Genomic DNA, 26481 nt, shown 5'->3' with positions numbered 1-26481 from the left:
AAGCCTAAGGCAGGAGGGAGGGAGGTGAGTCCTCTGCCTGGGCCTCTCTGTCTCTCTGACAAACTGTAGGAGCCTAAAAAGGAGATGCCTTCTGTTCTCCACAACTGTTCAATGACAATGGGGCTTAGTCAATGCAGGGGAAGGCAAGGACCTGCAGTTACATTCCACATATCCCATACAGAATCCTGACCAAGTATAGAGACAATTTGAATTCAGTTGTGACCAGTACAAATAACATAAACACAAGAGAAAATAAAACTGATAGCAATTCCAATACTAAAATGATTTTTAAACCAAGAGATCCAGAATGCATGTATGGAATATTTTTATTGAAAAGTTGCTTAATATAGTTATTATATCTTATACAATAAGTATAAAAGGTTCTTGCTTCATTGGCACAGGTGATTAAGAGACAAATCAACAAACCACATCTTCAGGTTTGGTGGTAAATCTGAGTCATTCAAATTATCTAATCCAAAGCACCACTATTGAGAACAAAAATTTGACACCAAACTGAATTGAAGAGGTTTATTCATAGATAGATTTGGTAAACACAACCACCACCATTTGACAGCTTTCAAATTTCTGTTTTGCAATATCCCTGCAGCCCATTAATTCTACTTTCAACACTGGGTCCTAGTGCCTTTCCATTTATTAGGAATTTGTAAGTTGTTTATGAAATAGAAGAAATAGAAACAACATACATACATACTACATAGATTCAGCTTTTGTCACACTCAACTACTAGCTTCAAATGGAAAAACATCTCCATCCACGTCATCCAGTCTGTTTAACTATGGTCAGACATGCATCAAACATTGCTCCACAACTGTATCTAACCCATCCGTAATCAAGCAAATCTATTCCTGCAAGTACACAATTTTTGTTGGATTGGGTTATCTATCTCTCATTTCTTAAAACTATGTTATCACATGCTCATTCTGCTCTGATAGCAATGACACCACATCTATTCCCTCTTTCACCTTTAACAAACCAGTCTTCCCTCTAGATTTCCCACTTGTGCATTATTCACTATGTCTCCATCTTCCTCTCAACTTCCATAGTATTATGGAACTATTATGCCCTGTGTCACACCTTTACAACATGAAACCCATTCAAATTCTGACAAGAGATGTGAAGTATTCTCAGTTGTGACAAAGCTCAACTATCTGTTGAGCTTTCGCAATAGCATCAACCCTTTTTACAGAGGATGAACATCTTTAGCATTAAAACTATCTGCCCAAATTTTAAAGGAAAAACTAGAGGAGGCCCAGATTCTTAGACACAATGCAGGTTCCCTGTGATAATACAACATAATTTCAAGTTGCCTTGATGCTTGGGGAAAGGGAGAGATACCCTACTTGAAGCACAAGGAATTGCTTATGTGTGACACAGCTAAGCCTACTGACTTTAGGATTAGCTGGTGCTGATATTATCCACGTCCGTTTCTACTGCACTAGTGATGCTTCAAACCACCTGCTCAGTTCTTAATGGTTCCTTGATCCCAGCTGAGAAACCAATTAAGATTGACTGGTATGTGCCTATCCCAGCTGTCCTTTGACACAGTCAATACAGCCCAAGGAGGTCAAAGGTTAACGTCACACTTAGTGCAGTGAAGGAGGGTGTCAGGTTTGTTAAACACTCTGGTAATGAAGTCAGGGCAGCTGCATTATTTTGTCATTTTCCTGGACTGAGAGAAGGAGACACAGCATAGCCCAAACAGATCTATAAGGGCTTACATTAGGAGGCCAGGGACTCAGGGGTAGAGTTACACTGGCCCCAGTCTTAAGTGAAAGACAGGCTGGAAATCAGGGGCTCGAGGTCAACAGCTCTGCTGACTTGGAAGGGAGAGGTGGTGCCATCAGTGCAAGTGTGCAAACATCAGGCAGACAGGTCGATCCACAGAAGGTATGCATGCCTGCATGCATGCGTGCATACACAGGCATTCATACAACTCCTTCAGTGTCTATTTTGGGGAAAAGCCTATTTCCAGCCTCACTTCTTGGCAGGAAAAAGTAAATTGCAGCCACCAATCACAGGCAGAACCTAGCAGTATAGCCAATAAATGGCACCAGCATGATCCAGCCTGGAATTTCTGGAGCCTATCACAATCATGAACATAATAGCTGGTTGATGAAGACAACCATAGAAAGTATATATCTGTATAAATAGTACAGTACAATTGTCTGACAAGGTTAAAATTTCCTTTCTGTTTGCTCTGAGACTAGTATTTGGTATTACAATGGTCTGTAAGAGAAAACCTGGCTCAAAGCAAGCAGCATGCTATAGCAATATTTGTTAAAATAATTAATGATCAAAACAAAAGCAAAGCCACCATAAAGTGCAGTTGTGAAGGAAGTGAGAGAAGATCATGGGCAGAGAGCAGAGTTTAGCTCTTTGGGTTGCCACTGTTTCTGGAATTTAGATAAATCCCCTTGTTCGACAAAGATAATAATGTCTTTGGACAAACAGGTTCAAATGAGCAAGTGAGAGCATGGGAGGTCCCCTCCACATTTCTGGCCACTACCTTGAGGCTTTGTCAAGTGGAAGTACTGGAAATATATGACTACTTCCTAACCAAGTTGTTGAGATAAGCATTTGCAAGAGAGTAGGATGAGGGAGACACACATAAATCTCATTGATGGATCAGCTAATATTTTATTTAAAATATCTTCAAAAAGGGAAGAGAGATGATCTATCGAATGTATTGAGAAAATGCTAATGCATAATAGCACGTGTCAGGCGGCTCGTCCATCACTCTCTGCTGCCTTCTAAAAGATCCATATCTAATTAACGGTAATGAATGAGCGAGCCATGCTGATGACAAGCCACCAGTTTGTTATGGAAATCAGGCAAAACAATTAATTAAACAAACTGTTCCCATCATGGCAGCTGACTTCAGGGCTCTGACTCCAAGGCTGTTCTATCAACAGAATGGGGAAGGAGGCTAGAGGGAAATCAAAATTCTCAGTGGAGCAGGTGATAGTGTGGTATTCAAATAATGTGTGGCCCAATTTCCTCCACCACCACTCACTAGCCTTATGGATCAAAGCCAAGTCCTTCACTAATCTGATTTGTGCATCAGGTCACCAGACATAGGCAGGCTGACCCTTAAAAGAATCCACCAAAATGAGAACCCGAAGTAGGCTACCATTAAGAAAAGAACTTCTTGATAAAGCTCCTGCTCCATGTCTGACAAGTCACCAAACTGCTTAAGGAGCTTTCAGTCAAAAAGCAATGTATGTTTCCAAGGGAACTATAGGTACATCCTTTTAGACAACTTGTTTCTTCTGCTGAACCATTATAATCCAGGAGGTAGGGTAAAATCTAAAATGCTTTACATTAAGATTAAAACCACTGTTTTTTTGGGTTAATGCATTTCAAAATTCTATTAAATTTCCTTTAATGATAGAGGCTATCAGGGAAAATGATCTCCTCCATAATTTCTTCATTCAATTCCAGCCAAAAACATTCTCCAGTCTCTGCCTCAAACATGTTACATCAAGAGAAGATGTAAGTAAGAAATCACACCTGGAACTATCTAAGAATCCAGTGGAAAAAGTAAGAGACAGAAGTGTCTCACAGTTTGTGAGAATCACAATAGAGATGAACATGTCCACATCAGGAAAAGATGTGCATAACATCCAAATAGACAGGGTCTCTCATTCCTACAATGTTTTCCACAAGCATTCTGGTACACCACTGAATTTAGGGTAAACTGAAAACAAAACTATGAAAAATTCTGTCCTGGTCGTTTTCCACATTATTACTTGCTTTATCTATCAAAGTTTGCAAAAGAATTTTCAATCCATCAGTTGATTTCTCAGGCAAGAGTCAGAGCTAGAGTTTACCAATATTCCCATAAAGAAGGCTGGTTTAATATTTGCTAAACCACGATATGCTAGTAATCAGATTTCATGAAGACTTCTGGCTTTACATGTCAGGATCTTCATGTTGAAGCTGAGATGCAAAAGGAAAAGGACTGGTACATGATTATATTGTACAGTGAAAGCTTTAAAAAATATATGGTTTAAGAAGCCTTGGAAAAACATGTCAACTATGCACAAGAGGAGCTTCAACTTTACACATGGAGAAAGAAGAATCAGGGAGGCACTAAAGGATTGTTGAAAAGGAACAGCTGAGCTATGTAAAACTTCATTTGCACGCACATCGCGCCTGGCTGGAATTCATGCCCTTCCTTGCCCTCGAACCCTGGCTCTCTGTCCTTACGTGTCAATGGTTTCTCAAGATGTCTGTACACAGACGTCCAATGAGAGGCGTGTACTTGGCTCCTGGTCTACTGACACAAAAGCAAGAAAGGCTCAAGGTTAATTCCTTATCAATATCCTATTGTCAGCTCATTAATCAACTTGAGAGGTCAGAGGCAACTCAGGTGTGAGACAATAGAGAGATGGACACTAGCTCTAACACCACTCCTTAAGATCTATTTTGTTCTGCTTTATATAATAATATTCTCATTTGGTATGGAAAATTGATGTTTCCAGGCAGCCTTGGATCCTGTGCCATAGCACCACTCTACCAACCCTACATACACAGGCTATTAATTCAATGTTGAAATTAGTATTCATATGAGAAAAATCCTAACAAAGCCGGAGACCAGTGGATACAAAATTGCACTGTAATCTTCAAAGTAAAGACTGAAGCCCCATCAATGCTATAAATGTACCATGTGTTAGGCTAGTTCTTCAAACAAAATTGGTTTTCTACTTAAAAGAAAGGAAAAAAATCATTACTTACTCACAAGGTTGCTATCGGGCAAAAGAAATAAAGACTGAACTTAAATTAGTGGAAATTTAAATAATTACTATCAATAGATATGCAGCAAAGTGGTAAAGCAATCAGTGAAGATCTTTTCTCCAATACATGTTAGTTTATTTTTGCTAAAATCTTTTTAGCAGATCATGGTAGCACAACCCCTAGTTGTGCCATCTCAAGCTAATTTAAAAGGAACTAGGAAGCATTTAGTACCTTCTTGCAGAAATCACTTGTCTCAGGCCCCAGAGAACTGCTTCTCCTTCAGCCATTGACTGGCCACAGGGCTGCATTTAGGAGCTGTCCAAAGCAGACCTCCCCCCCCCCCCCCCCAGGGCAAAATTAGAGAAATTTGAGGAACACAGATAAAGGTCTCCCATAATATATTTGCAATAAGTGAAAATGAAGAGAGTTTTATTGACTGGGAACTATATAGCATAAAGATTTGTAGATAAGACCCTTTGCAAAATAAGATGATCCCATATTTACTTGATGTGATATCCATTGTAATGCACATCTCAATTTTGGAGGTGTGCATTAAAAAAAAAGATTTGTTGTCAAATGTAATGCACGGCTTCCCCTTGACTATCGGCCATTCTGCTGCACACCTCACAAAGACTGACAAGCAAGGGGAAACTGCACCCTCCATCAGGTTGAGACTGGCAACTTGCCAGACTTGGACTGGTGGAGGGGTGCAGGTGAGTTTACGTGTGTGATTCAAATGCACCACTGAATCTAACGCGCACATCACTTTTGGCTACGCAATTTAGACAAAACATGTGAGCATTACATTCGAGTAAATGTGATAGTTCCTGTACATGCTGTAAACACTCAAATTTCAAAATGCATTCTACATTTATCAGATGTTTCTCTCTTCACTGGAAATCCATACAGGGAAACTTCATTGTTTCTGATAATACAATTCTACCAATACATATATTTAACAGAAGAGCCAAATATTTTCAATGAAGTAGTAGTTAAACTTTGCTCAACTCCTGCATAAGGCTATATGTTCATAATCTTCTTTTTATTTTTCTTCTGCTTTCTACGCTATGGCTGTTTGCAGATCTCTCTTTAGCTGGGAGTGTAATCACAATTTTACTTCTATAAATTAAAGAATCTTACAGTTTTTAATTTAATAAATATACCAAATAGTACATTGTGACATGTAGTAATGAAGCACTTCATGTTGCTAGAGCAGAAAATATATGTTTCATACAAAAAGAAGCACCACACATATATCTGATTTCACCAGGATTTCTTTTATTAAGTGGAAATGGAGGGGAAAACTTTTCCTCATGTTTTCAACATTTCTGGAACAGTCATACAATATTTGGAGAGCCACAGTTACCCACTCCCATTTTAAAAAATAGTAACCTGATGGACAGTTATAATCCCGAGTCTCTTACAGTTTGGACTCAGGACCACTAAAGAGAAGCCAGCTGTGCTTTTGCTCCACAAGGAAGGCATTTCTGAGCCAATAAAGAAGATAAGAATTTTAAGAACTACTGAAATGCTTAATGTTTCTAGTAGTAGTAGTAGTAGTAGTAGTAGTAGTATTAATTTGAGGAGGTACCATTCAAACATTAAAGCTGTGGAAAGCACATATAGCTTTGAATTAAAGATACAGAACAGGAAATCCATCATATGGCAGATAAATAGAAGTAGAATAAGGAAACAGTAGAACATTTTATAATATAAAACGTGCAAAATGGTCAAGCAAAAGGAGTTGTGCAATAGTTCAAACTCAGTAATTTAATTTGTAGCTCAATCCTGCTTTCTGGAAGGACTTTACACAGATTTACATAGTTACTTCATGTTTTCCTCAGAAAAACTCTGAGATAGGTTGGACAATGACATTCTGGATGTCCCAAGATTATCAAATCGTCTTCACAATTGAAGCTACAGTTCCATGAATACTAGCTTTGGAACAAGTCTCATAAAACCTAATGAGACTGCTTTTCCAGCCACAAACATTGGATTCAGCTGTAAGAATATGAACCCAACATCTTACTGGCTGAAACAAACACAAAGCGATAATGTCAATTTTGCCAGCTACAGGAGAGTCTCACTTATCCAAGACTCGCTTATCCAAGGTTCTGGATTATCCAATGCATGTTTTCAATATATTGTGATATTTTGGTGCTAAATTTGTAAATACAGTAATTACAACATAACATTACTGCGTATTGAACTACTTTTTCTGTCCAGTTTGTTGTATAACATGATGTTTTGGTGCTTAATTTGTAAAATCATAACCTAATTTGATGTTTAATAGACTTTTCCTTAATCCCTCCTTTTTATCCAAGATATTCGCTTATCCAAGGTTCTGCTGGCCCATTTAGATTGGATAAGTGAGACTCTATTGTATTCCATACAGATGAAGCTATTACCTGGCCTTCTTTTCCAGTCATGGTCTAGATTTTAAACTGTTCTTCTATAGACATGCACACAGGTAGTCTTCTTCAATTCTGTTGCAATGTTGTGGGAAAGCAGCTGTAAAATGGACTGTGTTCGCCCCATGTGGCAGCAAGTAACTTCTATTTAAAGAAAAAGTATGTCCTTCAAAATGTACTGGAAAGAAGGAGCAATGAAATATCTCGATATCACATCTACACCTAGCATAACTGAGGTTGCATTTTGTTTACAGGCATCAAACTCCCATCGGCAACAAAACCCCCGGTGGCACAATAGGTTAAATCCTTGTGCCGGTAGGACTGCTGACTGAGGTGAGCAAGGTGAAATACCATCTGTCAGTTCTAGCTCCCCTTACGGAGACATCAGGGAAGGAAGCCTCCCACAGGATGGTAAAACATCAAACAACCGGGTGTCCCCTGGGCAACATCCTTGCAGACGACCAATTCTCGCACACTAAGAGCAACTTGCAGTTTCTCAAGTCACTCCTGACACACACAAAAATCAAACTCCTGAAAACTTTACAAACATCATCCAATTAATGGTTTGGATCTAAGTTATCTACTCTTTCTAGATCACTTGTGTTACTGTCCTAGAACATCTTCTCTACAGGCATTTAAAATCCATTAGACTGCATCTTCCAGCCAGCCGGAATGGAAATGGTTTCAGCACCTCACAAATTTGCATCATATTCCATTGTCCCAGTGCATTATTTCTGCTACACAATTAAGCTAGAAATAAAATACCCCAGATGTCCAGACCAAGTGTACAAATGTACGTACTTGAAGATAAAGGTGTCCAATGCTATAACAGGCAAACTGATAAAAGTTGTTAAAGAGGAAATACATCAATGTATACCAAGATGGACCAATCCAACCTTTTAATGGATATTAATCCAACTATCAGTCCAAACCGTGTGATTAAATTAATCAAACACATTTGGTATTCATAGATCCATTCAATCCAAATTTATTGTCACAGATTATAGTGTGTATATGCAAAGATCTGGGTGTTATTTTAGATTAATATGGAGAACAAGCATGTGGTTCTGTGCATTTAATGAAGGATAGAAAACTAATCTGAGGAGTTCCCATCTCTTTTCCTGGAATGCCATACAATAGAGTATGATGTAAAACAGAATGATGGAAAATCCAAAAGGACAGAAAATACAAGTATGTACAAAGCAGGACACATGATCTGCCTTTTATGAAAATATAGAGAGCTGTACATAACAATGTAAATGCACACAATCAGAGCAAACAGGAAAAACATTATGAGGCACAGGTAAATGTAAGTCTCTGTGCTTGTTACAATCTCTGAGATTAAACAATAAATTGAATGAGCCAGTATTTGGAAGGGCAATTTCAGTGCTTAGTATAGTTATTCCTGCCATTCACAGCCTACAGCAACATAACACAGTATGCAAATTAAACAAATAAATGAAATATATTTATATATAGATCAGTGGTTCCCAACCTTTGGGCCTCCAGGTGTTTTAGACTTCAGCTTTCACAGTTCCTAACTGGCTGGGATTTCTAGGAGTTGAAGTCCAAAACACCTGGAGGCCCAAAGGCTGGGAATCACTGATATAGATCATAAAGTTCCGTTTTTCTTTCACCCAGAAGCTTGAGTACTCACAGCTCATTATGAGCACTTTCCAAAGCCAAAAACCGGAGTGCAATTGTGGAAGACTATGGGGATTCATCTGCCCCAGGAGGCCTTAGAGGGCAGTGCCCACTCACTTCAAAAAAACAAAACTATTTTTGCCTCTAAATAGCTACAGGGAGTATAAGAGCATTTTCATCATTTTTATTTTTAAAATAAGGCCTCTCCTGGGCCTAAACTAGGCTTGAAAACAGGAGCAGAAATAGATCCCATGCACCTAATAGCCACTTTGGGGTATTTCAGGACAAAAAAATTGCTTTAAAATTTTGAGAGGCCCCAGGAGACTCCAAAAATGCTGGAAATGCTCTCTACACACTACAGAATGCATTTAGGGTCATTTTGGAATGCAAAATATTTTTGACTTCCTGGGGTTCCAGAGGACCACAAAAATGGCTCTGGAGACCAGCAGGCCACAGTTTGCCTAATCCTTCCTATAAGCCCAACCAAAGGGAAACAGTAAATGCATCAGATTACGCTTCCTCACAAATTTTCATGGAGTTTCATTCCCAAATGAGAAACAAGCTAATAATTTCAGATAATCCAATTCTAGGAAATACTCCAATTTCCACCATGAGCAGCAGTACTAGTCACATATGTTTTAGAATATAAATATATTATTGAGAGAGAAGAGACACTTCTGCACCCTTCTCTAACATATACTTTGGTGAGCCTAAGTGTTTCCAATGCAACTGTACAAGAAGGATGTGCAATGAGTCATATATGAGGTGGGATATGCCCGCAGATGGCTGACATGATTTGAGTCTATGAAGTCCACAGCCTTAACAAGGACATGATGTTGCCTACGGGCCTCTATCATGTTCTCCACATCACTTGCTAGAATGACAGGATCAGCCTTGGAGTAGAGGTAGAGCTCAGGCCATTGAGAAGATTGCTTCAACAGGGCATCATAGTGAGTCTCGTGTACAAAGCGGGAAAAAGGATAAAGCACAATCCGTAACGTCACTGCCAGAATCACAAACGTCAACATAAAGGAGTACTTAACACACACATTATAGGATGCCAAGACCACTGACATGGCACGAAGTGCACCTCTCAAATTCTTCCGTCCCGGAGCACTGTCAAACACAGCACCCACCACCTTCAGGTGCTGGAACTCCGGCCGTGTATGGAGCAACTCCACAATGTAACGATAAAACATGACACCTCCATTGCTGAAGACATGAAAAAACAGGGGCTTCATCTCCACCTTGTAGTCAAAGAGGAGCTCCAACAGCTTCTTAGCCAAATCCTGCATGGATTTTATACCCATGGATTCTGAAAAAAACACCAATCTCCAGGGAGCAGTATAGCGGATCACTATGCATCCCTGTGAGAAACACAGAAGTTTTAGTGAGAGCATATTGACAAATAACAAATCTGCCAACCTAACTAACAATTTCCTGAAGTTACATATAGCCCTCCATATACTTCGGAAGCAATATTACTAAATAGTTTTGTATGACGTGCCACACTCTAAATGTTTAGAAACAGAAAAACAGACTGTCCAAAGCTTGGCAGTGGCCAGAAATCTACTAATTTATTTTAAAAGTTCTACCTACAGGTACAGTATATTTATATAAACTAGACGATGAATGTACAGAAGATAAGTCTGTTGTGTACAAGGATGGGAAGCCAAATCAGATCAACTTTGCATGTTTCGATCTGACTCATCATCCTAGTTTAATTATGGGTTCCAATGCAACCTCCATGACCCTTTCAACAACAATGGCACACTGGATTGACAGTGTAGGAGACAATGGAGGATGTCTTTCCTTGCCACCTTTGTAACATTTCCATCCTTAGAGCTTCAGTGCGCATACTGTGATCAAGATAATACAGAAGAGTCAATGGGCCTAGACAGGTTTTGTACATTTTGTGTGGTCAAACTACAGGGGAAATATACCAGCATGTTTATAGATAAAACACATTTTTAAAAACAAGCCTGGGGCTCATTTAAACCTGGCAACACGAAACCATCATGTTTTTCAAATCTTTACTTCTATGTTATTGGAGACATTTTTGCCATCTAGCAATCTCAGAAATATCAGAACAAAATGAAACACAATAGAACTTGAGGGAGCCAGCTGTGATCTGAAATACTGGATAAAGGTAATAGTATAAGAAAGCAGCTACATGGATACTTCCGAGATAATTAACGCCACTTCCCTCTGCTATAATTTTTGGTGTGATTTGAGTGACTCTCTATTACAAAGAGAAAATGATGAAATAGGTGCGTCCTTTATTATTAGTAATTTTTTTCATGTTCACTTTGACCAGATCTACAAAGGCTGCTGCACTGATCAATGAAAGAGGAAGGTCGTGTTAGAAAAACTTACATCAAAGACATCCTCTGAGACTGCTCTAAAGTATTTAGATTTTACCTGTTTTTGTTTTATATATTCCCTTTTCTTTACGAAGAAATCAGAGAAACATGCAAGATGAAAACCAAATTCCTAAAAAGAATAATGAATACCAAAAAAAGGTAAAGGTTTCCCCTGACGTTAAGTCCTGTCGTGACCCACTCTAGGGGTTGGTGCTCATCTCCATTTCTAAGCCGAAGAGCCGGCGTTGTCCATAGACACCTCCAAGGTCATGTGGCCGGCATGACTGCATGGAGTGCCGTTACCTTCCCGCCGGAGCGGTACCTATTGATCTACTCACATTTGCATGTTTTCGAACTGCTAGGTTGGCAGGATCTGGGGCTAACAGCGGGAGCTCATTCTGCTCCCGGGATTTGGACCTGGGACCTTTTGGTCCGCAAGTTCAACAGCTCAGTGCTTTAACACACTGGGCCACCAGGTACCCCCAGTGAATACCAAACAATATAACTAATCTAATAATATAATTTCTTATTTAAAACCACAAACAGTGGTCCAGAAAGGAAATATACAGTCCAGCAGTGTTTTGTACTGTACTATTGTTGTTTTAATGTGTTATTAACCACTTTCAGGATTTTATTATTTCGTTTCAGATTTATTGTGCATTGCCCTGTGGATTTTTTTTAAAAGGACAGAACAGAAACGACAATAATAAAATAAAGAACTTAATTAAATAAGAGTTCAGGCCCCAACAAATAATAATAATAATAATTTTAATTCTTACCCACCTCTCCTTGTGGCTCAAGGCAGATTACAACATCTCCTCAAAGAACTATACATTTTAACTATGTCTAAAAATGACAGCTTTTCAGCTGGACATACTACCCTAAGGAAGGCATTTCACAGGGATGAAGCTATAACTTGGAAGACCATTTTAGATGTGAATTTAGATGTGAACTTCAGACAATAAGGAAATTCCCAAAGCATTAAATATTCAATGAAGAGATCAGAGAGGAATAAAAAAGAATCAGTAGCCTTCCTGTACCAGATTCCTATGCCATTTATAAAGATTTAAAGATACAATAAACTGTCTAAAAGTAAGAAGTTCAACCAATAGTAATTTCATAGCACTGTTATCTTGTAGGATGACACATGCTTATGTAATTTCTGATAAAAGACAGATACTGCTTTATGTCTATGGACAGATATTGATGAAGAGGCATAGAAAGTTCAGATCCTTATCAGACATAAGGCTACTAGACAGTGGCTAATATTTATCTTGCATGACGATTTCCTCTCCAAAATAGTAGTATTTGAAACAGACCCCTTTGTTTGTTATTATACTGCGGAACACATCTTCATGAGCTGTAATGGACTTAACACTGCTTTAAAAGTTCTAGATTTTTACAGCTAGTGGGTTTACAAATGTTGTGGCGCCAGTAAACGGAACTATCCGATTATTTGTTAAATGTATACAAGGCAGTTAGACCTGTAATACACCCTATACAATTCAGCTGTCGACTGACAATGATATTATCACTTGTAAGATGTCTACTATTGCTGCAGTTTCTTTAAAGAATTTAAACTGTAGAACTCAAAGCTTCTAAGCTGTGGCCATATTAGCGTGTTGTAAAAAAAAAAGAATTTTGTGGCACTTCAAAGACAAAAACAATTATTAAAACAGGATTAAAATGATACAATTATTTTTCAATGTTTAAGGTACCACAGGACACATTTGCTGATTTTAAAACCACATGGTGGCATTTTGTCATTACTCTCTTGCTTTTGAGAATAGTCACAACGGAGAACTGTATTTTTAAATTACATTAATGAAGTCTTCAACTTATTTTTTCATGTGGCTTTGTAGAAACTTACAACATCCTTTTCCTTACTCCAGCCTACATTTATCAAAATGCACTTTGATAGCACAAGGCATCCCTGGTCTATTGGATAAAATATAGCAATGTCCTCCAGTGCTAGGTTTTGGCCAGTCTTTCAGAGGAACCCCAAAGGCTTTCATCTTAGAGCATCTACATATAAAGCATTAACCTCTAGAACAGGTTTTGAAAATCACTGACAATTCTCAATATCTATTGGGATTGATCATGTTGGGTGGAGAGGTCAGGAACTGTAGCCTTAAATAAATGCCAGGAACTGTCCTTTGCATGGAGTACAGAGTTGGGTATGAAATGCTTTTGCTTCAGAAGATGATTTAACACACAGAAACACTACACCAATCAATCATCATACATACTAAATCATTTCCAGAAGTGCTAATTAGGGGTGTGGGGCAAGGCAGCAAGAAGGGATCTGCATAAACATTTTGCACTTAAATCCAAAGTGGCTGTATGCCCATGTGTCATAAATGGAAGTGAGACATAATCCCATGCTCCAACATGGGGATTCCAGCAGTACAGAATTTTCTCTCTACACATAACATTCTTGAAGTGAACTAGACAGAAGACCAAACATAACTTTAATGCTTCATTTGATTTTCACAATCTCTGGAGACAAATTGGCTTTCAAACTTATAACTCTTAGAATGCATTTTAAGGAGGAAACTGAACAACATCAAATATTGGTCCTGGTACTGGTATTAAAACCAAACTTTTCAATTAGGATATTCTAAAAGAAAGGAAGCATTTAGAGGGAGGACAATCCTTTAGAAGATTTCGCACTAACAATATAGAAATAAGGTGTTTTTGTTTCAAAACAGTCTCAATCCATTCAAGTTACTGAAATTCAATACACTTCACAGGAAACACATGGAATAATGGACTTCCAATGCATATAGAAGTGAAAACTTAACCGCCAGTCTCTGCACCAAAATAGTTTGATTAGCACACACTAAATTTGATTAACTTTAAGCATTTATTTTTAAATTCAAATATCTCATTTCCAAGGAATGAAAATTCAAGTAGTAAATTGTGACAATTGTGTGTAAAGATCTTCAAAGTGCAAGCAAAGCAGTTGGGTAAGCATTGCTACACAAGATCTTACTATACATTAATTCTGGGAAAGCTCAAGATACAAAATGTTCAACCTAGATTTTTCATAGAAAAACCATAGTTAAGAAAATTGTTTCCAGTTTTTGCCTCCATAAAATTTTGAGGAGATTCTTCCTAGAAAATATGAAGATATGTCAGAGATGCCAAACAGAATAATACCAAATGTTTCTCTTGGTGGGTCAACCACGGTTCTTACATTCAGGTACAATGAAGAAACTTGGTGGCAAAGACATCCTGAACAGACACTACTCACCTTCTGAAGATAGATGGTGCTGTATTTCTCCAGATACCTGTCCTTGCAGCCAGCCCACCCAAGTAGTATCACCACTGGCATGTTGACTTTTTTTCAGAGGTGGTAAAATTAGTAAAAGAAAATAAAATGTTAAATTAATAATTCATAATTTAAAATCAATTAAAATTATGTCTTTTGAAAAATAACAATGGTACTAATTTAAATTTATATTTAAATTTCCATGACTACACTTTGTGCTTTATAAATGAAGATGAAAAATGTGTTGTCGAAGGCTTTCATGGCCGGGATCAAAGGGTTGTTGTATGTCTTTCGGGCTGTGTGGCCATGTTCCAGAAGCATTCTCTCCTGACGTTTCGCCCACATCTATGGCAGGCATGAAAAATCTTTAATCATTTTACTCCTCTTCCCATTATCCCTGTATTGAACTTTAAAAAAAATAAGAAACAGCTATATTTTCTATTAAAAAAACATTTTGATCCACTCCAAAAAAACAATTTTCCCTTTCCTCCTCAATTATATTCTCATCTCCTTGCCTTCCCACTTTTTCACACATTTCATACAGAAAAAAGGACTATCTATGTACACAGAACACTATCCTTGCCAATCTGCCCATAGTAAGATTTTAAAATATTTTAAATATTTTAATTTTAACTAAATGATCAAATTATAATAATGAACTAAAAGGAAATATTTCTATAGGATGTATTTGGTCTCAATCTCACTCGTGCTTTATTCCAATATTTCAAGTGGCCTAGAAAGAGCTACACATTTAGGTGTGAAAGCCAGTGTGGCTGGACCTCCTTCTTAAAGGCAGAGGAGGTGGAAGATGGAGAAGGATGCATAGTGCCCAGGTAGTAGCAAAAAACGGCAGCTGTGCCCTCCTGGACCACCCAGAAATATGCTCGAGATGAATGGGTTGGGTGCAGCCAGCTGGATTTTCCTCTTGGATGAAGCCTGGGCACACTGCACATTCCTCAATAATAAAATGGTTAAGGGAGTGGGCACCTGCCATTTGCAGAAAGCTTGGAAGTTGTGGAAAGGTATTCCATAAGAAGTTAATGTATTTCTTCTTGTATAACAGTTGTAAAATAATGTATACAGTACCTGCTTTGCCTGGGTTCCATGTGTGCATTTTATGCACATGATTTTGGCCAGAGATTTCCATTCATTCCTAAACTATTATGTGTTCTTCCACTTGTATACTAGTAAAATATATTCTTTAACTATTCACATTTTCAGAACACCTAGTAATTACATTAATAATGCATATATCTTAACTAGGTCTATAATTCATTAATTCCCATCCGGTCAGAGTCAGCTATTTTTCACCGTGATAACTGTTTCTTGGCCCACTGCACAGATTACAATACTACCTTTTACCACTACTGTAAGCACAAATGGACCTGCTTTACAAAAATATTTACTGAACTTGAACAAACACTGATGAAGTAGAGAAAGCTTTTTATCTGAGCATCTTGCATACAGTGCTAGTTTGTCTATGCCTACATGTAAAACCTGTTTTCCATCTTTCTCCTTTCAACTAGTTTTATCTCAATCATTAGATTGATACTTATCACCACACCAACCTGTTTCGTATTTCGTTTACAGTTCACACATCCATGGGTAAATATGTTGTTGCTCATCTCAATCCATATAGAGAGGTAGATATTATTATTATTATTATTATTATTATTATTATTTGTAGTAATAGCTATTAATAATAGTAATAATAATTAGTAACAATAATAGTTATTAACAAAAAAAGTAAATAAAACTAATGATATCTGGGTTGCTGTGAGTTTTCCGGGATGTATGTCCATGTTCCAAAAGGATTCTTTCCTGACGTTTTGCCTGCATCTATGGCAGGCATCCTCAGAGGTTGTGAGGTCTGTTGGATACTAAGCAAGTGGGGTTTATATATCTGTGGAATGTTCAGGGAGGGAGAAAGAACTATTTTCTGTTTGAGGCAGGTGTGAATGCTGCAACTGGCCACCTTGATTAGCATTAAAAAGCCTTTCAACTTCAAGGTCTGGCTGCTTAATGCATGGGGGAATCCTTTGTTGGGAGGTGTTAGCTGGCCCTGATTGATGCATATCTGGAATTCCCCTGTTTTCTGAGTGTTGTTCTTTATTTACTGTCCTGATTTTAGAGTTTTTTTTAATACTAGTAGCCAGATTTTGGTCATTTTCCTTGAAGCTGCAAGACCATTCAATGCTAACCACGGTGGACAACTGCAACATTCATACTTGCCTCAAACAGACAAGAGTTATTTCTCCCACCCTGAAAATTCCACAGAAATATAAACCCCACTTGCCTATTTCCAACAGACCTCACAACCTCTGAGGATGCCTGCCATAGATGTGGGCAAAACATCAGGAGAAAATGCTTCTGGAACATGGTCATACAGCCCAGAAAACTCACAAAACCCAGTTATTCCGGCCATGAAAGCCTTCGACAACACACCAATATCTGTTTACAGAGGTGTCAGTTTATGCATCTGACAAAATGGATTATCATCCAGGAAACGTCTGATAGAAAAATCTCTTTCTCGGGAGTTAGTGCTATTATTGAAACTCTTCCTGGACAAGTGAGAGCTGCACCTACACTAGAATTAATGCAGTTTAATGCCACTTTAACTGCCATTGCTCAAAACTATGCAATCTTGGGAGTTGTAGTTTTACTAGATCCTTAGTCTTCTCTGTCAGAGTGCTAGCGCAGGCAAGGACAAACTTTGGCCCCCCAGATGTTTTGGACTTCAACTCTCACGATTCCTAACAGCTTCAGGCCCGTTCCTTTTCCCCGCTAAGCGGCTCTGAGGGAAAAGGAACGGGCCTGAGGCTGTTAGGAATCGTGGGAGTTGAAGTCCAAAACACCTGGAGGGCGCAAGTTTGCCCATACCTGTGCTAGTGCCTCAGCAAACTGCAACTCCCAGGATCCCATAGCATTGAGTCATGGCAGCTAAAGTGGTGTCAACCTGTTCTACAGGACAGCCCTTCCTCTCTAGAGTGCGCATGCGCAGTTGCTGTGCCATTTTCTGGCACCTCGCGCTGAAATGACCCTTCGGGGCAGCGCCAACGGTTACCGCCCAGAACAAAGCCTAAGAACTGAGGAGGAAGCCTGACCCCTCCTCCTTCTAGGGAAGATAGTCTTCTTCCTGGCTTCTTATTTGTCCCTCCTCTCCTCTCTGCCTTACCGGTATTTGACTGCGGAGGTTCCTCCATCACGCACCCGAGCTCCGCGGCCTTAGTCCCCATCCCGACCCCGGCTTCCCCAACACTATCTTGCCGGAAGCAAGCCTCCTCGGCCGGCCTTCCAGCAAACCAGCGCAGCGCCCCGCGCGCCCGTGACCTCACTTCCTTAGCAACCGTGATGCTTCCTGGCAACGCAGCGGCCCTGGCAACCGGCAGGCTTTGCCTCTCTCTTCTCGTCCCCTTGCCAGAACCCAGAGGAGCGGCGTGAGGGGATTTCGATGCCCTGAGGCAAGTCGTTTTTCTCTCGTATGCTATCATAGTAATGGTGAAGGGACGGCAAACTACATGTAACAAGGCGAGGAAAGGAAAAGCATGGACGAAGTGCAAAGTTCAGCTGCAGCACTTAAAAAAAACAAAAAACAGAAGTTGAATGAAGCTGTATGGCCATGTTCCAGAAGCATTCTTTCGTGACATTTCGCCTACATCTATGGCAGGCATCGTCAGAGGTTTTGTTGTGAGGTTTTTTGGAAATTCATCAAACGGGGTTTATATATCTGTGGAAAGTCCAGGATGGGAGAAAGAACTCCTGTCTGTTTGAGGCAACACTCAAAAACGGGAATTCCGGACATGAATCAATCAGGGCCACCTAACACTTATATATAATAATATAATAAATAATAAAACTTTATTTATATACCACTCTATCTCCCCGAAGGGACTCAGAGCGGTTTCCAAAATAAATACAAAACAACATACTATAAATTATCACAACAAATAATACATCGTAAACAAAACAAAGCAAATTCAGTTAAAATAGCAGTCCCAACAAAGGATTTCCCCCCAGGCAGCAAGCAGCCAGACCTTGTAGCTGAAAGCCTATTCAGTGCTGATCAAGGTGGCCAATTGCAACATTCACACTTGCCTCAAACACAGTTCTTTCTCCCACAGATATATAAACCCCACTTGCCTAGTTTCCAACAGACCTCACAACCTCTGAGGATGCCTGCCATAGATGCAAACAAAATGTCAGGAAAGAATGCTTCTGGAACATGGCCATATAGCCCAGAAAACTCATAGCAAAACAGTGATTTCAGCCATGAAAGTCTTCAACAACACATTGAATGAATCAGTTGTGACTTCTTAATGAAAGGAGACATCAGGTTTCAAACCTCGGCAAGCTCTTCCCTCCCTATTCCTAAATCGGCAAACATTGATTTTTATGTATCATGTCAGAAGCAAATACAGAATATAGTTATAATGTATAAAAAGACACCAAACCAAGGTTTAAAACTTGTAATTGTACTAAATGACCTTTGACCAGAAGCTGGCCACTTCGAATGCCTCTGGTATTGCTCCATTGTGCATGTGACAGGGCTCAGGCTGAATTGTAATAGGTGGTCTGTGCTTTGCTGTTCTGCATACTCGCATGTCGTGGACTCCACTTTGTAACCCCATTTCCTAAGATTGGCTCTGCATCTCGTGATACCAGAGCGCAGCCTCTTCAGCGATTTCCAAGTCGCCCAGTCTTCTGTGTGCCCAGAAGGGAGTTTCTCATCTGGTATCAGCCACTAATTGAGATTCTGGGTTTTAACCTGTCACTTTTGGACTCTCGCTTGCTGGATGTTCCTGTGAGCATCTCTGTAGAAAGCTGTTTCTAGATTGGTATTACCTTTAGTAACCTATGGATGTGAGAGCTGGACCATAAGGAAGGCTGAGCGAAGGAAAATAGATGCTTTTAAACTGTGATGTTGGAGGAAAATTCACAAGAAGATCAAACCAGTCCATACTCCAGGAAATAATGCCCATCTGCTCACTGGAGGGAAGGATATTAGAGGCAAAGATGAAGTACTTTGTCCACATAATGAGAAGACAGGAAAGCTTGGAGAAGACAATGATGCTGGGGAAAGTGGAAGCAAAAAGGAAGAGGGGCCAACCAAGGGCAAGATGGATGGATGTTATCCTTGAAGTGACTGGCTTGACCTGAAGGAACTGGGGGTGGTGACAGCTCTGGCATGGGCTGGTCCATGAGTTCACGAAGAGTCTAAAATGACTTAAATAAACAACACATTTCTTGATTTAAGGTGTTGGAATGCTGGCTGATATCCGAACAGAGGATGGGCCGGTGATGTCAATGCCTTGGTCCTTTCATTATTGGTGGTCACTTCCTTCCTTCCTTACTTAGGCAATCCCTCGCTGTCCAAGTAAGATGGCCTTCCAAGTACAATGTCTTGGCAGTGGATACATAGGTGAGTGTGGATACCTATTCTTGACCCGTATGTTCTTCCACAATGAGGGCATCAGCTTCCAGGTGGAAGGCAGTCCCAGTTAGGGGTGGCTTGACACACCTTCCTCTTAGCACAGTTCTCCTTTTCACCTTCCATTCTTAAAGCATTCTTGTATTTGTAAATACTGGAACCATGATATACTTTTGTATCTTAAATTTAGTTCTTGTTGTGGTTTAATTTCTTTTCCTTGTCTCTTAAGTATTTGTTTTTAATCCAGCCATTCTTCCCACCCTATTAATTTTCTTTGTGATGCCTCCAAGGGTGATAGCCACATTAGTGTTTTAGGGTAGAGCCTATTCTTGTACTTCTCCCACATTTTTATTAGGGTTGATCTAATGAAATGATTGCCGATTTTTTTTCCATTTTTGTTTTACCATACCAAAGGTTTGCGTGCCACCCCATCCTTAGATCAAAGCCTTCTAGATTTAAGATCTTAATTTTATATAGAGTTATCCCATCTCTGATCCAAGTAAGTACACAGGCTTCATAATCAGTTTTCAAATCGGGTAATGGGAATCCTCCTCTTCTTCTATCATCAATCAAATTTTTATAATTTATCTGTGGCTTCTTCCCTTGCCATACAATTTTTGTGATATCTTTGTTTCATTCTCTAAATATCCATTGATTTCTTAAAATTGGAAGGATTTGGAAAGGAAAAGCATTTTTGGTAAAATATTCATTTTGATCACTGAGATTCTACCCAGTGAAGATAAGTTCAGGTTCTACCATTTTTCTAAATCTCTTCTAATTTCTGTCCACTTTATTTCATAATTATTTTTCATTAATCGTGAATTTTTCACTGTTATTGTTATACCTAGGTATTTTAATTTTGATACTATTTTAATTCCTAATGTCTCTCATAGAATCATAGAATAGTAGAGTTGGAAAAGACCTCATGGGCCATCCAGTCCAACCCCCTGCCAAGAAGCAGGAAATCGCATTCAAAGTACCCCCGACAGATGGCCATCCAGCTTCTGCTTAAAAGCCTCCAAAGAAGGAGCCTCCATCACAGTTTCTTGTTAGTGTTTCTTATTCATTTTTGGGATATTTTTTGTAATTGCGTTGGTTTTGTTCATATTAATTTTGAAGCCTGCTAACTCGCCAAATTCTATTTTTCTCAGCCATTTCTTCACATTGTTAACTTGGTCTTCAATAATACAAATAATGTCATCAGCGAATGTTCTGACTTTATAGGTTTGGCCTTGTATATTTGCTCCTTTTAAGTCTTTTTTGTCATATTATTGAGTAACAGCTCTAGCATCATGATAAATATTAGGGGTGAGAGAAGGCATCCCTGTCTTGTTCCCTTCTTTATTTTATTGTTTCTGTTTCTTGTCCATTGATTCTTATTTTTGCTTCCTGATTCTTATATATTGCCTCCACTGAATTTCAAAGTAATAGCCCATGTCCAGTTCTTGCGTAAGTAATTTAAACAAGTCCCAGTTAAAGAAGTCCCAGATGCTTTCTCAGCATCCAACACTATAAACATTACCTCTTTTTAATTTTTGGATTCATAATATTCTATTACCATAAGTCTACAATTGTTCTGTCACTTTCATTTGATTGTCTATTCAGCAGGAAGCCGGTTGTTCTTCCTTTACTCATGTAATTAAAAAAATTCATTCTTTCTGCTAATATACTTGTAAAAGGTTTATAATCCATATTTAATAATGAAATCAGCCTATAATTTTTCATGTCTTCTGGTTCAGAGTTCTCTTTCTGTATCAGCATAATTGTTGCTTGTTTCCAGGACTCCGGTAATTTTCTTTGTAGTCCAATTTCGTTCATTAGTTTCTTAAGATATGCTATGAGTTCTTCAAATGTTTTGTAATATATAGCTGTCAGTCCGTCTGGTCCAGGTGCTTTGTTTGCATCCCTTTTCCTAATTGCATTTTGGATCTCTTTCTCTGAAAATTCTTTATTTAATTCTTCCCTCTGTTCTTCCATAATTTTTGTAGCTTCTGCCTTCCTAATACTGTAATTGTGTTATTTTTTCCTTCTTTATTTGATCTTTCTGGTATAATGTTTTGTAAAACTTTTGGAATTGATTTGTTATATCTTGCTCTAATGTATAGGATTTATCTTCCACGTTTATTTTGTTTATATAATTTGCTTCCATTTTCCTTCTTAATTTTCTTGAGAGCCATCTCCCAGATTTATTTGCATTCTGAAAATGGAGTTGCTTTATGAATTTTAATTGGTTGGCTCTCTCCTCCATCTCTACATGTTCTGTTTATTTATGTAATTGTTCCAATTTTTGCTGTATTTTTAGATTTGTCAATGTATTAGTGTATTTGTGGTGTTTGCTATCATCTATATATTTTTGTAAGTTTTTGCATTTTTAATTTTTTCTTTATGGCACCTTTTTGTAGGAAGTGTCCCCTCATCACTGCTTTGCTCACGTCCCAAATGATATGTAGTGGTAGTTCTGGGGTATCATTTATTTCAAAGTACTCTTTTAATATCTTTTTGTTTTTATCTACATCTTCCTCTTGTCTTAATAAATTGGCGTTCAGTCTCTATTTCCATATCTTTGTGGTTTGGAATAATATTAATTCCAGTGGGCAATGGTCCAAATCTAATTTTGGTAAAATTTTAATTTTCTTTACATTTGATGCTATGGAGTTTGATGCCCAAATCATGTCAATCCTTGACCAGTTTTTTTGCCTGGCCTAGAATGAAGTATAATTGTGCTGTCCTACTTGGCTTTCCCTCCCTTGCTTATTTCCTGGTTGCTGTTCTTGGGAGGAATGTTCCATTGGCTCCTGTTTTGGGGGTGGAGCTTGGGACTCCCCTTTAGGTTTGTATGAGTTGGTTCAGCCTGTGAGCTAGGCTCTAGAGCAGGGGTCCCCAAACTAAGGCCCGGGGGCCAGATGCGGCCCTCCCAGGTCATTTACCTGGCCCCTGCCCTCAGTTTTATAATATAATATTTTTATATCATTTTTAATAATATAATATATTGTATATACATATAATAGTGACAATAATATTATAATGTTATACAATATAATACTAATAATACCATATAATAATATTAATTATATGTTATATTTTACATATAATATTACAGTATAGTGGTATAGTTCAATATAGTAATATATAATGCTAATATTGTGCTATGTTAATAATATAATATATTGTATGTACATACAGCTGCTCTGAGTCCCTTTCGGGGTGAGAAGGACGGGATATAAATGTAATAAATAAATGTAGTAAATGAATAAATAAATAATTTTAGACTTAGGCTAGCCCAGAGTCTGAAATGACTTGAAGGCACACAACAACAACAACAACAATCCTACTTAACTTGACTATTTCATTAGCCAGAAGCAGGCCCACACTTTCCATTGAAATCCTGATAGGTTTATGTTGGTTAAAATTGTTTTCATTTTTAAATATTGTATTGTTCTTTGTTATTGTTGTATTGCACTATAAATAAGACATATGCAGTGTGCATAGGAATTTGTTTTTTTTTTCTTCAAGTGATAATTCGGCCCCTCAACTGTCTGAAGGATTGTGGACCGGCCCTCGGCTTCAAAAGTTTGGGGACCCCTGCTCTAGAGGCTTTTCCCCTCCTTTTGGGATTCCAGAGAAAAACCTCTTAGAGATAGATCTTAGAATTTGGTCTGGGTTCTTTGACCTGGCAAATTCAAACAGGCAACATAAATCACGTACTTACCTTATAGTCACATCATAGCTTTAGGTATTTACCTCATAGCCTTGTACTTACCTTACAGTTTACCTCATAGCCTTGTACTTACCTTATAGTCACATCATAGTTTTATGTACTTACCATCATAGATAGTACTTACCATACAGTCATTATAGATAGTATTTACCTCATAGCCTCATACTTACCATTACAGATAGAGTTCATCATAGCCACGTACTTACCTTACAGTTTACCTCATAGCCTTGTACTTACCACCATAGCTTTATGTACTTACCTTATAGTCACATCATAGCTTTAGGTATTTACCTCATAGCCTCATACTTACCATTACAGATAGAGTTCATCATAGCCACGTACTTACCTTACAGTTTACCTCATAGCCTTGTACTTACCACCATAGCTTTATGTACTTACCTTATAGTCACATCATAGCTTTAGGTATTTACCTCATAGCCTCATACTTACCATTACAGGTAGAGCTCATCATAGCCACGTACTTACCTTACAGCTTATGTATTTACCTCAAAGATAGCAAAGCTTATAGTTCACCTTGTACTTACCACCATAGCTTTGTGTACTTACCACCTTGTAGTTTACCTCATAACCATTATAGATAGAGCTTATAGTTTCTTCATAGTTAGAACTTATAGTTCACCTCATAGTCTCATATTTACCTCATGTACTTACCTTATGTACTTACCTTATAGCTTATCACCTTATAGTTTACCTCAGAGTTATTATAAATAGTTCACTATAGCTGGTATTTACCACATAGTTATAGCTAATAGTTTACCTCAGAGTCATTATAGTCATTATAGATAGTGCTTATCACAGCCTAGTACCTACCTTTCCTCATAGCTTGTGTGTTTATCCTTTATAGTCTCTATAGCTTTCATTCTCAATCAATATAGTTTTATTTCTGTATAATTACAGTGATTTTACCTCATATTATTTCTAATACATTAAAAGGACTGTTTCCTGTTTTCAATAAATATATTTTTGGTTATCTTTAATCAGCTTCTAGAGTATTTACTTTGGGGTTTGAGGTATAATTATAAGGTAAACCGAAGCCGCTTGGGTAGCCAGACCTGGAGATAGCCATTTTCCCCCAGCGTGCCTTTTTCTCCTTCATGATGGAGTCGCCATATATCTTGTGGATTGAATTCTTCTTTTAAATTCTTAAAAGACATGGGAAGTTTCCCTGCATTTTTTCTTTTTGTTTTTTAGAGTATTGCTTTTGTCCAAATTATTATCTATCACTCCATTAAAATCCCCTAATATTAGGTTGTCGTATTCTTGGTCAGTAATTTGTTCTTTGTTCTGTGGTTAATGTAATTACCCATGTGGCCTCAAACCTGTTCCAGAAATGATGATGTAACCATCTGCACAATGAAACCAGTGTGTCCCAAATTGGTTCCAAACCAACCCAATTAGCTAGTGTAGATGTGCCTTCAATTCATCCAACTTGCAGTCTGGCATGTGGGAAGTTGAGGAGAAATAGTGGCAGCAGCAGCAAAACTATGAAGTGAAAGAAGCAATAGAATGGTGGGACCCCTTCCTACAATCAATCCATCCTTTTCAGCTAAATCATCTCCCACCTTCCAGACAGCAAATATGTTCACATATAGCACCTACTCCACAATTCCTTTCTCAGTTGCCCCACTTTTCTTCTTTCTCCACCTTCCACGTGCTTCTTAGCAAAGTGAACTGAGACACTACTTCTTTTAAAGCTACTTCCAGACTTACTTGAGTGCTTACTGATGTGGCCAAATAAGATGCTATCTGCGTATTTAACAGATTAGGGACTAGAGCACTATACATTCCACATTTCCACTTTTGATAGTGCCCTAGTCCATAAGCTGTTGAATAAACAGTGGAGGCCTCTGTTGCCAGGAACATTGTCTAAATCACCAAACTTTGCTGTTTGAGGTTTGCCTAATTCAGTGGTTCTCAACCTCTGGGTCCCCAGAAGTTCTGGCTTTCAACTCCCAGAAATCCTAACAGCTGGTAAACTGGCTAGGGTTTCTGGGAGTTGTAGGGCAAAACACTTAGGGACCCACAGGTTGAGAACCACTGGTCTAATTTAAGTAATAATAATAATTGGCAGAGGAGACATTAAAAGGATAGGAGCTTCATTCTGTCACCTGAGCATCTGTATCTGCTTTGAAATATATATTTGTATGACACATTTCTGTATTCTGGGTTCAACCTCTGAGATTAAAACAGAATGTCTGTATGCTTTTTTAGAAGACTATGTGATGATACCAGAGGTTCACTTGGCAATCTGCAGAGCTCTACTCATCCCACACCTTGAATGATTTTGTCTCTGCTATGGTACAGATATGTATTGTGCCAATAGATGTTACTGCTGAATAATATGGAATTATCATTAAGGTTATGCACGTTTCTAAACTTTAATTGACTTATTTTTGTTGTCAACTGCAATCAGGCAGCTAAACATATTTAATTTATTCTCAGTGAGGGAACTCATTGCTGTCTAGAAGGAATATGATATGATGCCCTAGTATAAATACAGTACAAATATATTAACCCAAGATAAATCTAAGTGCTATTTCAGATGGTCAACTTTTTGGATGAGATCAGTGCAGAGGGAGGGAGGTGCAGAGAAGAAATTATCAATTTCCCCATTACCCAAACAAAAAACAATTTATCTGAACACACAAATATCAGCTACAAGCTCACAGGTACCTCCAAAAATATTCTGTAAATCAAATAAATGTGACTCGTGTTTTATTTCTTTCCTTCAAAAAGCTGATACATCTGTTCCCTTATCAGTACTAACATTTGTTATGGCTAATAACACTTTCAATCACAACTATTTGCAGAAAGCTGATTTATTTGGAACATTTTTTTCTTCTACTGAAATGTTATGTCAAGGA

General features: G+C 38.3%; 2 protein-coding genes across 7 annotated transcripts in view; one reads left to right on the top strand and one right to left on the bottom strand.

Moving 5' to 3' along the window:
• Positions 1-6014: 6014 nt before the first annotated feature.
• On the bottom strand, positions 6015-17956 carry tmem53 (transmembrane protein 53). Its single transcript, XM_003220256.4, has 3 exons — positions 17626-17956; positions 14433-14518; positions 6015-10180 (listed from the first exon to the last, which is right to left on the bottom strand). Exons 1-3 carry the CDS (start codon positions 17939-17941, stop codon positions 9524-9526), a joined length of 1059 nt encoding a protein of 352 aa, XP_003220304.4. The 5' UTR covers positions 17942-17956; the 3' UTR covers positions 6015-9523.
• The window catches only part of armh1 (armadillo like helical domain containing 1), a 37260-nt gene continuing 28586 nt past the window's right edge, over positions 17808-26481 (top strand). For 5 of the 6 annotated variants that reach the window (XM_062979645.1, XM_062979649.1, XM_062979648.1 and 2 more), the window contains exons 1-2: positions 17808-17911; positions 19806-19869. In XM_062979645.1, the coding sequence (XP_062835715.1) occupies positions 19847-19869 (23 nt within the window). In that variant the 5' untranslated portion in view covers positions 17808-17911; positions 19806-19846. The remainder of the gene's footprint in view (positions 17912-19805; positions 19870-26481) is intronic. The other variant, XM_062979647.1, reaches the window with a different exon arrangement.

The sequence above is a fragment of the Anolis carolinensis genome, chromosome 4, assembly GCF_035594765.1.
Source record: "Anolis carolinensis isolate JA03-04 chromosome 4, rAnoCar3.1.pri, whole genome shotgun sequence".
Taxonomy (NCBI): domain Eukaryota; kingdom Metazoa; phylum Chordata; class Lepidosauria; order Squamata; family Dactyloidae; genus Anolis; species Anolis carolinensis.
This window is presented reverse-complemented; position numbering and strand designations above follow the sequence as displayed.